This window comes from Apteryx mantelli, chromosome 12 (genome assembly GCF_036417845.1).
Source record: "Apteryx mantelli isolate bAptMan1 chromosome 12, bAptMan1.hap1, whole genome shotgun sequence".
Taxonomy (NCBI): Eukaryota; Metazoa; Chordata; class Aves; order Apterygiformes; family Apterygidae; genus Apteryx; species Apteryx mantelli.
The window spans coordinates 28502639-28519384 of record NC_089989.1 but is presented as its reverse complement, the minus strand read 5'-3'; the positions used below and the strand labels follow the sequence as shown (position 1 = coordinate 28519384).

General features: G+C 44.7%; 1 protein-coding gene across 8 annotated transcripts in view; it reads left to right on the top strand.

Annotated features, from left to right (window-relative positions):
* TMCC1 (transmembrane and coiled-coil domain family 1) overlaps positions 1 to 16746 on the top strand; it is a 198376-nt gene that overhangs the window by 173604 nt on the left and 8026 nt on the right. For 7 of the 8 annotated variants that reach the window (XR_010885409.1, XM_067303557.1, XM_067303559.1 and 4 more), the window contains one exon: positions 12616 to 13550. Coding sequence is in view for 7 of the 8 variants with exons in the window: in XM_067303557.1 (XP_067159658.1) it covers positions 12616 to 13550 (935 nt within the window). In the remaining variant the exon portion in view is untranslated. Of the gene's footprint in view, positions 1 to 11681; positions 11727 to 12615; positions 13551 to 16746 lie in introns of those variants that run through there. The other variant, XM_067303560.1, reaches the window with a different exon arrangement.

Sequence of the window (16746 nt, the reverse complement as noted above, 5' to 3'; positions counted from 1 at the left end):
ATATAAGTCTGCTGCTACAAACAGGAAACATCGGTGAGAAGGAGGAGAAGAGCAGGGGGAGAAGAAGCCAAGAAAGGGTGAGGATGATGTTGAAAAAAAAAAAAAAAAAAGAGGCTGTGTCCAGGGCTTGATGGCAGAGGATCCATGTTTCCAACTGTGGCAAACAGGGCAGTAATGAACATGTGCTTTACATCTTCTAAATATGATAGTAAGATACTTTTTCTTCAACAAGAATGGTGAGGGTAATGGTTAAGAGGTAGTGAGGTTTCTTCTTGCACCGATGAAAGCCATGCTTGAAATGCTGTTCCTGGCTCTCAGTTCTGTGCTTGACTCCTTACATGACAATTACTATTTAATTTGAGCCTCACAGGAGATCACATTAATCTTCTGAAATTTTTATTTAGTGATTTTTAAATAGCAGTGTTTCTGTGGTGATATAAAGACAGCATATACTGTACATGTGGCTTTATACCCTGCTATGCATCTTTGAATCTCCATTTTCAGTTCTGTTTGAATCTTGCTACCAAGTCCAGTGTTTTGTGTGTGCTCGGGAACGCATATATCGTCTCATTTCTGTTGATGTGCTACTGATTTGTCTGTTATCCCGTCCAATTTTTTGGCTCAAAGTTGCAGTTTAAGAAATAGTGTCATGTGTTGAACATGGGATAGAAAGCCTTGTAGCTTTAAAGCCAGCAGTGCCGACCCCTTTTTGTGTCTAACCCAAATACTCCCAGCTGAGGGAGAGGTGCGCAGCCTGAGCGCGAGCTCTGCTCTGCGTGCGACGGCTCGCTCGCATCGGCAGCGCAGGAGCTCTGCACACAGCGATGCTTGTTTTGGCAAAGGCGCTCTGTTTATACAGCAAGCGCCCAGAGCCCTCCCAGCCTCGCAGATGCATGGAGCGGAGTAGGCAGTGCGGGAGGCTGTCCGAGCAGTACCTAGCACTGGGGCGAGGGCTGCAGATGGCCATGCGGCGATGTTTATGTGGTGCTGCTGTACCTGCGTGTGCTGCGAGAAGGACTTCTGTGAGCCTGTGAAGGTGAGGAGATCGTGCAGCACCGTTAGAACTGCGTCAGTTCATCTTACTTGGCTGTTTTATTTCAGTCGCCGGTAGCGCTTGACCTCATTTTATAGCATTAATCTTGGAAATGCGGCATTCTCCTCCAGGCGCTGCTGTGGCTGTGGTCATTGTTACACAGCTTTTCTTCACTTTGGAAGGTGGGAAGTATGAAAAGGGCTCCTGTCTGAGTGAGTGTTGCAATTTATACAGGATCAAATGTGGTGGTGGTGTTTTAGGTGTTGTTGTTGTTGTTGTTTTGGGGTTTGGTTTGTATAATACAATGAAGGATCAAAGAAGGGCTAGTAAAAGCAGCCCCAGTGTTGGAGAGAAATATTTGGATCAGTAGCTTTTTAAATGTGAGCTCTTGTTTTGCTATTTCAGCTGTGCAAAGTATATTTCTAGGAAGAAGTAAACAAACTGCAGAATCATATTTTGCTCCAGATGAAAAAAAGAGTAAGAGCATACATCTTCCTATGGAGTCGGTGACCTTCAGAAATGAATAAGTAGTTTTCTTTGGTTTGTTAGCAATGTAGCTAGGCATCGCCCTTTTGCAAGTCTGTGTTAACAGTAAGCTGTATTTCCCCACATTCATTAAATATTGAAGAGAGACAATAAGGCTTTGAGATGTGTTCTTGTATGCAAAATAGGAGATATTTCTCTTCAAGTTCTTGCAATTGGGTGTCCAGTGCACTGTGACTCCAATGTTCAGAGAAAAAAAGAAATACAGGATCCAGACATTTGCTTTTGCCATAGAGGGATGTTTGTCTAGGGTATGTTATCATCTGCAGAAGATATGGGTGAGAAATTGCATAGTGTTACTGTCATGTTTGAAGCACATATGTCTAATCAAATTTATTTAATAGACTCATCATTTTTCTTTGGGCAAATCTGGATCTCCTGTCCTGGGAGGTGTGCTTTCACTCACTGCATTCATCAGTCTCCATAATAAAAGTGACACGCAGGTGGTTCTTGGGAACAGCTCTGTTAGAAATGGAGAGCTGAAGTGGTGCAGACAGCAGTGAAAGGAGAGAACAGTAAGAAAGAGGGATTTTTATTTACATTCCACAATCCAGTTTGATACATCTACATACATTGCATCTTGGCATGTGTAACATCAGGTTAATACATCAGCTCCTAAGATATGAAAAGAGAAATGTTGAGAATGTATAGCATGCTCTGTGCTCTCTAAGTTAGATATGGGCAGTTTTGCCACAAGCATAGTTTTAGAAGCTTTTTGCATTGTATTATAAAGATGCTGCTGTGACCAGTTCCTCCTGCAGTGTCAGCAGTAAGATTTGTCTGTAGATGGAGTTCCAGATCAAACTTTTTGTTGTTGCAAGAAGACTGAAAACAATATATTGACTTCAATATTTAGTTCATACAGTGTTCGCTATGAATTTCTAGACAGGTACAGTGTTCCCTTACTCTGGCTATTCCTCATCCCTTGAATCCAGCTTTTTCTTGGTTGCCTCATTACTTACAATTTTCTTCTTCCACGTTTCTGAAGGCACATGGGCCACGCAGGTGCAGGTCAGTGGGGGCCAGCTTGTCCTTTGCGCTGTCGTGACTACCCTTGCCTGCATTAGTCCTCGGTTGTCCTTAGCAAGCGGAGTTAAATCTTCCCTTTGCCACTTTGAGCAATCTTATGATTCTAGCTGGTGCTAACATAGGAGCACCCTGCAGCATTTAGAGCTAAACAGCAAACTAGAGCTAAAACTACATCCAAACAGGAAATGAATCTCTGGGGCCAACTCTATTGCACTGCTTTCTGGCAAATGTAGTATTAGCTGATGCCCTCAGAGTATGTTGTATTAGAAAGGCTTTAAATGAGGGAACAATATCTCAAGAAATGATGTATAGGAATGGCAAAGAAATATGTTCACAGGAAACATGAATCCTACTGTTTTGAAATATTTATCTTTTAGTATAAACTGTTGATTACATTAACTCTGAAATAGTGTTTCAGGATGGATTTTGGTTACAGTTGTACTCTGTGAAAGACTTGCAAAAAATATTATTCCTAAAAATAAATAAAAGGAAGCATAGAAATGTGGTTGAGCTCATATACGTGAGCCCTTTAAACTATGTGGAGATGTTAAATTTCAGCGGAGAAAAATCTTCTGAAAAAGGAAGGGAATCTTTCCTTTCAAGCGTGGTTATCTGTGCAGAGTGATCATATAGAAACATTCTTGTGAAGGTGAATATTTGTTCTCTCAGATTCCAGATCTAGTTTGCTCAGTCACTTTGCAAGTCAAATTTAACTTGCTATCTGAAAATTAAACTCTCTTCTTTACTAATGAATATGTAAGATGAAATAATAATCTTATTTATCAGATAGCAGCTTGAAGCATGATGAAGATGAACTGTACTCTCTGGGAAGTGTTAACGATCTTTTTTTCTGTAAGTTAATTAGATGCGATTTGGACATACTGGGGAAACCAGAACGAGTAAAAAACCCTGTTACTTTACACAGTCACTTTCTGAAAAAACCTTGTATAAACCTGTTTCCAGATCCACCCTCTCCTCGCAGTCCCTGTACTTAAATTTTGTTCAGCTTTACCTCACTTCCTATCCTTATTATTGTAATTTCTGGCCTGATTGGCAATCCTCCCTGATTAAAAATCTGCAGCTGCTAAAATAAGCATCCATGAGTGTACTCTGGCCATATCTTTTATTCTGTCATCCTCTTTCACCTCAAAATCAGGTTCCTGCAGACCCTTGCATATAATTCACTTCCTTCCTGTTTTTCCATTCAGATCATTTGATTCGTTCCCTTGGATGTGCCTTGCATTACTGCAATGTGCTAGCATTACTGTGGCGTTCATTCAACTTGCACAGCTGATTTTCTTCTTGACTACTCTGTAGCTTTGGAGAACCATTACTGGATTGGACCACTAAGCCTTACTCTTTTGCATTCAAGGTCTTTTCTTAGACTTTCAGAAGCAGTGTGTTTGAGACCAAGAAGGTAAGGTCTTTGGAAATAACTAGATTTTAAAAAGAATTAAAAGATCCATAGACATTATCTTCAGGGACATATTCTGCTATGTTACGTCATATTCCCTTCTTCCTTTAGGGTGTAAATACTCGAGGGCAGAGTTGATACCTGATCCTGTGTGTCTCCATCTTGTTTGAGGGTACATCTTATATTTTTTTGTCTCAACCCACTCACTCCTGACTGGACAGTCAGGGATGCATGTGCATTAACTACAGCTGGGAAAGCTGTAAGTCAATTTTGTAGCTTCAGTTTCCTCTTAACCAGTTAATAAGTGATAGCATTTGCTTCCTGAGATGCACAGGGCCCCAGGCAGGTAGATTCAAAAAGTGGGAAAATCTAGAATCAAGCTCTCTAAGGACTGGAAATGCTATGCTCCAGGGAATACCCACAATCAATAATTTAATTACTATACTAATAGAGATTTTGTGAAGTTTCACTGTGGAATGAGTTAAATTGGCTGTGACAGACACCACACACAGTTGCTTCTGATACAGCAAGCAAAGTGTCACACAGCAGCAGCTGCCTTCAACAGTCTCTCCCTCCCCTCCAGCAGTTTGTAAAGTTGAATTATTGGTCCCCTTCTGGGATTTTTGCAGTTGGCAAATACAAGGGAAGTGCAACTGGTTGCTTTATAGCTAAACTATTCCTACCACTTAAACCAGCAAGTGAAGTCATGTCTTCATTTCATATTGAAGTAGGTGACGAGCCCATGGGAGAGCCACGCTGCGGCTGGCTTTGCCAGATGCAAAGCTGTAGGATCAGTGTCTGTGCCATAGCTCAGTGCCTCAGGCCATGGCTTGATGTACGTTTCTTTTGGCACCAGAGCCAACTCAAGCAGCCCCTGATCATTTTTTTCCTCCTGCAGTGTTCCTGCAGTCCTGCTGGTATGCTGCTTGTGGAGCCTTATCGTAAACCAGGTGTGGGAGCTTATTGAGAATAAAAATATCTCCAAGTTCTGTATTTCTGAGTTATTCTTAACACGGATCAGTGCCCAGGTTAGTTCACCACTCAGCCCCACAAGCAGTTTTTCTTTCTGTTCCCGGGTTGTGCCAGTACAAAGTTGAGCAAGGAGCCGCTTAACTTGGCACTGCCACTGAAAGAAGTGAACATTAAATCATGCTCAAGTCTCGAGCATATTGAAAAACGTTGCTCTATTGCCCAGTAGCCCTTCTGTCCCTTGTTATTTATCTGCCATCTCTTCCCCTTTCTGCAGAGTGAGGATGTTGCTGGCCATGCAGGAATGTTGAGAAATGCCTGGCTTGCTTTTGCTTGGGACACGTAACATGCCAGCACAAACGTTTTAGTAATCATCACTTAGGGTTGTTTAATTTCTATGAGTAAGTTGCAAAGACATTTCCTCTTGGTGTTACCAGTGTTGGTGCCTCGCCCTAGCTGTTATCTTAGGCAGGCAAAAGAATTGTATTGGAAGTAATTTTTTCAGGGTCATTTTTCATTTTTGTTTTCTCATTGTGTTTTTTTCATAGCAAGGATGATCTTCCCACCGTCTTGAGGGTTAATTACCCACAGGCAAAGCTTGTTTGTCTCTTTTAGAAGCCCCAATTAAAATCTGTCTGACTAGCTGCAGTATTAAAAGTACCCAGCAATACTTTCTTGGGCTGTCCATCTGTTCATATGTTTTATTTGGCCAGTTTTGCTTTTGATCTGGATTTAGGAGTGTAATAGGGACTGCCCAAAACAGTTGCTGGGCAGTGATGACCAGCAGGTTTCTGCGGGTCAGGGGAGTGGAGCTTGTTAACATGCAAAGCTGCTATAGCTTCTGATGGTTCAATCGGGCAATAAAATTGTGCAGGATAACTGTGCAGAGGGTGTCACGAGGAATCACACTGGACCTGTTCTCTATTTTTATTTTGTATTCCTTTTGGCAGTAAAGCCAAGGCAGACGCTCCTCTGACCTACGTTACTTAGTGGAGGAGCACATATGCTGCTCTGGGCATTCGCTGAGGGAAGGTAGAAGGCGACAATCTCTCTCCAGTCCTCCGCACCTGAATGCACTATTGTGTTTTTAGGAGTGGCTCAGTGCAGCAGTATTTGGATCATTGGTGAATGAACAGAGATCTTCTCCCTTACATCTGCTATTGTATCTGGATTATGAGGCCTTTGGGGCACAGGATTTGCACTGATATAAATGTGCATTTTGAAATGAATAGAGAACCAAAGGTAATATCAAATATATGGCAGTGTTGTACCAGACAGACTAAAAGGGTTATAGGTCGAAGTTTTTATCTTTATTCATGTACCTACAAATGTAATACTCTTCAAGAAGCAAAGTATATTTAAAAAAAAGCAATCTAAACTGTAGGTCATGAATAGCTTATTATACTACCAAATTATAGGCAGAGCATTTTGTATAATTTTCTTTTGCTTACTTTGGGACCCACAGTTATTTTTGCAAAATACTATTTTTTTATCATATCCAGTAAGGGCATTAGGTACTATCCATTCATGTGACAGTAGGGTTGCTAAAATCTTGCTTCAGACATTGTTTAAAGAATCATGTGCTGGAGGTTTCATGCTGGGTGATGACTTCTGTCTGTTGATTACCAATTACATTTAATTATACATGTTGACCTCATAGTAATTCCTGATGTTTAAATATCTCCTTGCTGTACCGCACAAGTATTCTGTGCATGGCTCCATATGAACATGTGCAGTTAGATGATTTAATGCAGATACGTGGTCATATGGAGGTCATTTCTGCATTGTGCAAATACTGAAGTAGAGGGAAATGAGGAAAAACACAGGGGCAAATGAGAAATTATGGTGTCATTACCTGAAATGAATTTAATACAAGACACTGAGGTTAACACCTCTGTCCCTGCAGCCAGGGTTGTGATTTTTCTACAGCCATAGGTTGTCAGGCTTTCAGTTTCATACCTCTTTTGAAAGACGGCTCTTCTTGAAGTGCAGGACTCCTGGAACTAATTTTGGGTTCAATACTAATTCAGTGGAAACTGTAGCCCCCCACTCAAAAGACTGATTCTACTTTGTCTGACCCGTGCTTTGCTGAACAGATGTTTGTCTACTACTCTTTAAGTCACTTCTGCATTAAAGCTATGTAAGCTATTCTCCTTAAGCCTCATCAAAATAAGAAATATTAGCTAGAAAAGGTTGGGATGGAAACAAGAAAATTAAAGATAAATGTGAGAATCATGCATTGTAAGTAATCTCAGGCCCCTCCTCTACAGGTATCTTCCTACTCACAGAATTTCTTGAATAGAAGGAGCTTTTTCCTGAACAGTACCAAGATGTACTTTTTCTAAGTTTTCTACTTAGTGCAGTTTGTCATCTTTCTGCTCTTGGAAGGAAAAAAATATACAGTATTCTGCATGTACAGATGTACAGGAGTAAGTCCATTGAAAACATGAGAATTTACCAAGGTCCATTCATGGCTATGGTTTATAGCAGTCACACTTAAAAAAATCTCCTTTTCTCTGGCATGTGGCTTCTCCATCAGCAGCAGACCATGATCAACCTTAGCGCAGAAGGGAGTACCTTACAGCAGTGCATGCCTAGCACTGCAGAAGCGCCTCTGGCCAAACCTGATCCAAATGCAAGAGAAAATGTCCTCCAGGAACAGAAATGGTAATTCCCCTCAGCAGACATGACTGACCCTTTCATGCGAGGCCACACCGAAACTGGGTGCTGTAGGATCGTAGACCCATCTGACTTTCAGAAAGTGTTGTGTATTAAAAAAATCTGGAGTTCCTACCTCTTCTTTCTTTCAGTTTTGCTGAAAAACAGTCATCAGTGGTTTCTTGTTTCTAAAGTTACTTTTAAATTACTTTTAAGTAGCGATGGAATGGCTTAGCCTGTTGGACAGTAGGTGTCTGCTAATATCAGTTTCACTGGTTTGCGTCAGGTACTGGATTATTTTTAGTACTACATCTTGGCATTTCTGTGTGTAGTTGCACCATGTTTACAGGAATGGGAATCACAAAGTATCTGTTCCTTTTGTTGAAGTGTTTTTAAAAGCTCAATAGAACTAGCAATAACAACAACAAAAGGAGCCTGCTGGTATAAAACTTTCTCCTAGAGACATCTGAACTTCTAATTCTTTGTAAAATACAACTGTATGTTTTGTGCGGGAGGCTGGATCAATTTTAACACTAAAGTAAAATATTTTCCAAAAGAGTTTTGATCCTATTTTTATAGTAGTACTGTCCCTTTTCAGAACTTTTTTTTGTTCTCTGTAAAGGTTTTAAGAGCTTTTATTTTTCACTTTTATTTGTTTACTTGCATGAATTTGTCCGTGGGTTTTTGCTTTGCTTTTTTCCCCAAAGCTCACCTTTTTGGCACTCAAAATTTCATATAAAGGTGCCTTAAAATAATCTGTCAGGGTGGAGCTCAGAGCCACTGCTCAGCAGATTAGGGCAGGAAGCGAATAATTCTGTATCCGGCTGAAACTGTAAAGAGACTTGGGAGAGGCAGAAGGCGATTATCTGCATCGAACGCTTAGTTCCTAGCTTTGATGGATACGGGGCGAGTTCTGGGAAGTCGCGGCCAGGCAGTCAGGACTGGCTCTGCAGCCCAGCTCAGGGGCGCCCTTGGAATGCCGCCCTGGCCCCTTGCGCCCGCTCCCGGGAGGAGCGCGGGTGCTGCAGAGCTCTCCTCGGCCTCTCCTCGGCCAGACTGGCCGCCTCCGGCACCCCGCGGAGCCCGGGCCCGCTGCGTGCCCGCAGACCTGCTTCCCTCCCCTCCAGCTTTTCTTCTCCGTAAGGCGATAACTGCAGGTCTCGCTGTACTAACGAGCTCGCTGTCTCGTGTCCGTCGGTGGGGACCGCCAGTCTCTGCGCTCGCTCCCGCGTGCCTGGGGCGAGGAGACCGTCGTCTCCCCGACGTGAAGCTTTTCGCCGCGACCTTCTTGGTCGTTCCCACTCCCGTGGCAGGGAGCAGCCGGCTCTGTCTGCCCACCTGCAGCACAGCACGCCCGGCGCTGTCGTCCACCCGCTAATGACGCTGTGACAAGGAGTGTTTGCAAACAGGAAATCTAAAACTGGTGACTTTTGTGAGTCCCCTAGATTGTTCTGATGACATCATTGTGCTGCCTTCAGTACGGTGGGCAAAAAAAAACCCAACTTCTCTTCCTGAATTTTTTAGTGATTAGTTTTCATTACCGCTTATAGAGAGTGCCCAATCACTGGGAAATACGATTAATCCAGTCACCTTAGTAACTGATTATCCCCTTCCCAAGCTCCTCGCCATGGCTGTCATTCTCAGTTCCCCTTTCTCACCTTGCCCTATACATTTTTAATCCAAGTAACATGACACTTTGCAATCACATTTTTAAAGCTCCAGATAAGGGAGGAGGAAAGGGGAGCTGAGAGACCTCCTAAAACTAGACTTGTTCTGAGTTCTGCTGTTGTTTGCTTAATCCAGCTGCCCTGCTCATTTAAAAAAAAAAAAAATCTTATTTGTGAATGGCTTTTTAATATGTATGTTTACCAAAGTAGTTTTTAGAGAAGGTGAAAGACATTTAAACGAATACTTCTGCTTATATAGTCTTCAGCAAAACCAAAAGGCTTAGGTTCTTAATGGGCTTTGTATTGCAAAATAGATACATTAAAAAAAAACAAAACTTTACTAGACAGTTAAAAAAAAAACAAAAAAAACTGACAGTTTTGTAAGTGTTAGTAATTTGACAACAAGCAAAACTCATTAGGGCATCCAAAGATGTTGGAGAGGACAAAGAAGTAAGATCCTCACATGATGCCATCTGATTCATGGGAGAATGCCAGAGCAGTTTTCAGCATACCTCCTGGTAGGAGGTCAATGCGGGTCTGTTTAGACTGACTCAATATGCTGGAAAATTGTATTGCAAGAGAGATTTGACTAATTGAAATGTAATTCCTATTTTTATACACACATTGAGCATTGCATTTATATTTCATTTATCAGCATCTCTTTGGGACAGATTGCCAGTCATCTTAAATCAATAATATGTCACCAGCATTTCCCAGTGTTCTGAGGGACCCAGGTTGTGCTGAGTCTTTCCTTTCTAAGGCCTTGTCAATATAGAGAAAATACTTAAATTATGCTAGTTTCTGTTCCAGAATAGCACTCTGGACAGTCATTCGCTTTTTAATTGGAAAAAACCCTTCATGTCATTCCAGAATAATGTCCACACAGCTGCTAATTCTAAATTAATTATCCCAAGATGGCTTATTCTGCTATAGCTGTTCTGGTTTACTTTCTCTCACAGATACTGGAAAATAACCTGGGGAGATCTGTTGAAGGCGATTGACTTTAAAAGGGGAAAAGAGGAAGCAAACCTCTCTCTTCGTATTTCACTGTTAGGTTCCACAAAATTTTTCTCTCACAAAACTCAACTGATGTGTAAGAGAAGTGTCCATTAGTGTAATTTATGGTAATCATCTCTCCTGCCCAATTAAACCCAACTTGCAGTAAATTAAGCCCATAGAAACTTTTTTTTTTTCCCCAAAGTAATGTCAAAGTCCCGTTTTGTTCCACTACACTGAAATGTGCAAATTTCATCTGGGAGCGAAGCTGTGCTGTGGAAGAGCTCAGAGCCCAGCAGGGTCGGCCCTTCTGCCTGGCTCTGGGGCATGGGGCCGGTCCCGCTCACGCTCACCCCTGCCTCCATCAGGTGCAAAAGTACTTATTTAGGAAAAAAAATTCAGTTATTTCACATTACTTTCTGAAAAATTTACAATCAGATCGTGGAGTCTTTCTATTTTTTCATGTACCATTAATACTAAAACTTCCTTCTCCTTTAGTAAGATATAAATCTTTACAAATGGATCGATAGAGTGTGTTTTGAGAAGCCACCTTGTTTTGTAAGGCGATTAAGAGAAACGGTAAGATGTTATCAGCATGCTGAACAGAAAAGAGTGTAGACGCTGTGCTGTGCCATGGATTACGCCAGGCTGGGGAGCTGCAGGTGGGGCTGTGCGTTGCTGCACATGAAGGAGCTGTTGACGGGGAGCTGAGCACCGGCGCGGGGGGACTCACTCGGCTGACGCTCCGTAGCTCAGGCATGCCCTGTGACCGCAGCATCTTTGTTCCCTTCCAGACCAGGCGAAGGGATCGGATCTCTGGCAATCCTAGGAAAATCTTAATGAAATCACAAATTCCAAGAAGCAATATCCTACTGATTGTGTATGAGTCTCAAATATGCATATCCCTGGCTCTCCACGATAGAATATTCTCCAGACAGTACTAGTGTCAGTTTATTGCCAGTCCCACCGATGAATACGAATTCTCAGCGCTGTTTTTCCGTTAATCAGGGAAAAGAAAAGCAACCATCCTCCTCCAGCTTTAGGGAAACCATGGGAAGACTCGGTGCCTCCCGCTGTGGAGCTGCGGAGCCCGGACGGGCCGGTGCGTTTTCCTGCCCTCCCCTTCAGGAGCGGGAGCAGCGCCGCGGCCTCCCCGGCCGCGCTGCGCCCCGCTGCCACGGCGGCGCCTTCACGGGCGGCACCGGCCCGGGCACGGCGGGGAGCGGAGCGGCGCGGGGCGGGGCGGAGCGGCGCGGCGGCCGCTGCCCCTTGGGCCGGGCCGGGCCGGGGCAGGGGCCGGGGCCGGGCGGGGCCGCGGCGGGCGCAGGTGGGGCGGGCGGAGCGCAGCGCGGCGGAGCCATGCGGGCGGCCGGGAGCGATGCACTGGGAGCGGGCGCGGCTGCCCCGCCGGGACAAGGTAGCTGCTTTCACGTCGGTTTAACTCTTGCTGGAGCAGCGCTGCTCTGCTGCTGGGGGTCTGGAGAGGGGTCTGGTCTGAGAAGGAGAAGCACCGCGGTCAGCTGAATGCCCTTTCTTCTCACTGGACGAAAAACTTTGAGATTTATTTTGGTTACTAAATATGGTGCATTTCTAGCAAGCTAGAGCGGGTTGTTTGTTTTTGTTTGTTTGTTTGTTTGTTGCTAAAATGGGCTCTGTCCTCTGAAACTGGCATCTGTGTTCCCTCCACGCGGAGGCTCCTGCTCCAGCCCTTGGCTGCCGGCAGCGCACGCTGCAGGCCTGAGAACCAGGGGCAGGGCTTGTTTCCTGAGCTCTGAGCTCTCTCTATTTCCGTTTTAATCACTGACCTTACTAGCTGTTTTCTGGTAAGCTTCATTCTTTTGCTTTCATATAAATAAACAAAACGCTGGGAATTACTTCAGTTAGTTTTATGATACTTGGTATATGTGACTTCTAGCTTTCATAGCTATCTTTTCTTTACCTTTTTACTCCACTGCTGTTTGAGCTGATGGTCGTATATCAAAACTTCCCAGAACTCAGACTCCCAAACCTGGGCTTCCCATCTTGTTTTGCACTTGAGTTTTTACTTCTTTAAGGCCAATACTTGGCTTACTTACTTGGGATTTTGTTTTTTTTCTTAGCTTTTACTAGATGCCTGTGAAGCATGCGAAGCTCAGTTTTTTCGTGTTGAGGATAAGAGTTTATTGATACTGTACCCTGACCAGCTGAGCAAAGGTGCACTTTTGCAGATTTACATCCACTTGGCAAGTTGGTCGGTACAAGAAAGGATGTCTTTACACTAGCAAAGCTAGTGGTTTGTGCTTATATTTGTCTCTCTCCTTGCCTAGATCGAGCGATTGGAAGTCAGCAGCCTAGCCCAGACCTCTAGCGCAGTCGCCTCGAGCACTGATGGCAGCATCAATGCAGACTCAATTGATGGGACCCCAGATCCTCAGCGTACAAAAGTGGCCATCACTCACCTGCAACAGAAGATACTGAAGTTGACTGAGCAGATCAAAATCGAACAAACGGCCCGTGATAACAATGTGGCAGAGTATCTGAAACTGGCTAACAATGCTGACAAGCAGCAGAGCGCCCGCATCAAGCAAGTGTTTGAGAAGAAAAATCAGAAGTCAGCCCAGACCATCCTGCAGCTGCAGAAGAAACTAGAACATTACCATCGAAAGCTGCGGGAGATTGAACAGAATGGGATCCCTCGGCAACCAAAGGATGTCTTCAGGGATATGCATCAGGGTTTGAAGGATGTCGGAGCAAAAGTCACTGGCTTCAGTGAGGGCGTAGTAGACAGTGTTAAAGGTGGGCTTTCCAGTTTCTCCCAAGCCACTCATTCAGCAGCAGGAGCTGTGGTTTCCAAACCTCGGGAGATTGCCTCCCTCATAAGGAACAAGTTTGGGAGTGCAGACAATATTGCTAATCTGAAAGATTCCTTAGAAGAAGGCCAGGAAGATGGGACAGGAGGCAAGGCCCTAGGTGTTATTCAGAACTTTCAGTCAAGCCCAAAATATGGCAGTGAAGAGGATTGCTCCAGTGCCACGTCGGGCTCAGTGGGAGCCAACAGCACCACAGGGGGCCCTGTGGGAGCTTCTAGCTCCAAAACAAACACTCTGGATATGCAGAGCTCAGGGTTTGATGCAATACTACATGAGATTCAAGAAATTCGAGAGACACAGGCAAGACTGGAAGAATCATTTGAGGACCTTAAGGTTCGTTATCAGAGGGATTACTCATTAATAATGCAGACTCTGCAAGAGGAGCGGTACAGGTAAGTACTTTTTTACTTAGTTGCTATATTAAATACTGCGAGTTGTAGAGCACTAGAGCTCTTGATGGTACTCAGCAGGCTGTTCCCAGCAGCCTGATTCAGATGTGAAGCTCCTTAGTGTTCTCAGGATTTCACCTTCCTAACTTTGTCTTTGTAAATACTGTTATCCCACTGCTCATCTCCCTTTTCTGCAGAGGAAAGAAGTTATTTCATAGCCTTTTCTACGTAAAAGGGCAATCCAAAGAGGTTTAGAAAGATGTCCCAAAGGACCAGGAGTACATTGATGCAGTTACTGTTGCCCACACCCTGCTTTTCCCTGGAAAAAAGCCTGCAAGGGTCTGGGGCATGGCAGGAGACAAGAGGGTACATGCAGACAGTGTCTTGACTCTGCCTCCTCTGACCCTCAGATCCACATCTAGCAGAGAGAGAAATATCCCACTTTCTCAGGGCTTTCCCCAAAGACATGCTCTTGCCATTGTACCAAAACCAGGATGTGCCCTGCCCTTCTCGCTGTCCCAGAGTGACAGAGTTTAATGAAATGAAGTTAAATGCTAGCTACTAGTGGTGTTCCTGTCATGGAGGAAATGTGGCTCTGGAAGTGAATAACCCCATATTTTGGTCAGTCTTCCCCTCACTGGAAGGAATGGAAAGGTGATGGAGCTGCTGCAGTACTACCAATCCCTCATCTGGTCACAGGGAAGACTCTGATGATCTGTAAGCTTCAGAGAAGCAGTCGAGCAGAATGGCAGCCATCTCCTGCAACCAACCAGAGGTTACATCCTTCCCCCCACCCCCGCCAAAAAAAAGGGGAGAGTCCTCAGGGGACCCCTTTTCCCTCCCATTCCATTTTGGTTACGAGAGCTGTCAGCTCACCACCCATCAGAGCCGAGCAGCAGCCCAGCAGAACGCGTTATGTCCTACCCATCAAACCGCCCGTCAAACGCTGCGAGCAAAGGCTCGTCCCCTGACTCCCCTCTCCAGGGAGTGTTACAGGACTGGCTTTCTGCCAGCTATTCAGGATACCGCGGTCTAAATTCAATACTGCATGTTCAAAACTTTAAATAAAAAATACAAGGGACCCAACTCCTCATTTTGGTGGAGGACAGCAGGCTTTTGTAAAGAGTTTGCTTCTGGCCTTTATCACTTAGAGGAGGCTGTGCAGCGCAGCTTGTGAGGCTCAGCACGGTGGCTTGGTGCTGGGGACTGGCGTGCTGATGTACCGCGTGCCAAGTGCTGTGTCGGTTTACACAGTACTGCACAGAGTGGCCCTACAGCTTTTTAGACACGCCGGTGCCAGATTACTGAAAAAATATTTGAAAGGGCTTAGCCTACTAGGATCTTGTAGAGACAGCAAACTTTCCATGTGTTTTGCAAACCTGGGTTGACAAAGCCAGACCAACATCATTTTCTAACCCCGCTTTGCAACAGTCGGCCGTTTGACTGACACCGGAGCCTGCACAGCAGCTTTGGTTTCTCCAGCTCCATTGCCACGAAGTCGCATAGTGAAGCGACGCAGAATTGATCCTCCGCTCCCCAGCAGAGAGGGATCCTGTCGTTTGCTGCTACGCAGGTTGTTGTTTGACACGCAGCACACTGAGTGCACGCATACTCATAAAGGAACACTATATGCAAGCACAATACAGCTGAAGGCCAGAAAATGCAGTGGTAGACCTTGGGGACTGATATATGTTGCCAGCTAAACTGGCTAGTTGTTCCCTGAAACCGTTTAGCAAGGTTCACGTCGGTCCTCGCCCTCCTCCAATATAAAGACATATGTCATGCACCATTAACCTTCACTGACTGCTCCCCTGCAGGCAAGCCCAGAGCCTAACCACTGCTCAAGGCAGCCTAGAGTAAAAAGCTCCCCGGAGAATCTGTATTCGAGCTATAAAAGTGTAAAAAAGATAGTGACTTAGACTTGCTGTTTGGAAAGTTGATGTAAATTAATTAAAGGTGTGACCTTTAAAGAAGACTAGTTAAACCACACTGAGTGCCCTTGCCCCTACAGGTTTTCAGAGATGAGCAGGTAACTGCATGATCCACAAGGAGCTCATGGATTAATCACAATGAGGCAAATACCTCATTGTAGAAATCCAGATTCTTGTTTGTTACTTTTTGTATTTTTAAACATCATGAAGATAAAAGGTAGCGTCACCCTGAGATCTGGATACCAAAGCAGAGAGGTTAACTAATATGTCCAAGGTCACAGAGGAAGCCACTGCCTTGGCCGGGCAGGCTGGCACCTGTTCCTCTGACTAGTAACCTGGTCTCGTTCTCCAGTTCTCTTCCCCAAAAAATAAAGATGGGAATGGAGATTGTGGTTTGAAGCTGGGAGGCTTGGGATTCAAATTAATCATAACTGGCCTTTAAAAGCTATAAATACCTCATAACCGTGTTCTATTTCTGGGAAGCTTTCAAAAATGAGCACTGTGTGCATTTTAAAAAAGGAAGTGTTTTAGAGAAGCCTTTGCTTGCAAGACAGCACTGAGTATGTGTGTTGTACCTGGCAGCTAGAAGAAAGCAGGCTCCAGAATGTTTTCTCCCTCTTTGTCCGCTTCCTCTTTCTTAGATTTTCTACTTTTTGCAGGTTCTAATATTTTTTCCCTGTACATTGACTTAGTTTCTGTTTGTCAGCCATGACTTGCCCTGCAGGTTTTCCATGACCTGCTCCATCTCCTCCCTCCCTTTCCCTGTTTCCAGATCTTGCCTATCAGTCGGCGCAGCTGCTCGGTTGTTAACTAGCTCTGGGGCAGGGAGTTGCTGGCGCGGTTGCGCAGTTCTCGCGTCTCCGTCTCACCAGCTGCAGGTGCCTGGCCGGCCCGGTGGCCCTGGTGAGGCCGCGGAGGGCTGTGCTGCCTGCCCGTCGCAGAGCGCTGGCCCCAGAGCCCCTCGCCGCTCCTCTGGGCTGAGTCACCGGGAAGGAAGAGCCTGGCCCAGGCCTTCGCGGTCCTTGTGCTGCTTCTGCGCTGGGAACAGGCTGAAATAGGCCCTTGCTTATCTCATCAGTTAGAAGGTGGCAGTTGTTTACTGATATGATCAGGGACTTTCTGTACTGTTGAGACCTAAATAAAGTTCCTGCTGAGTATTTTCATGTTTCTTGTCCCTTTAGGAACCTGTTTGTACACAGTGAAAACATGAGCTCACATATTTGAAATGCTGCCAGTCTGAGCGTTGGGTTTTTTCCCAAACCCAGCAT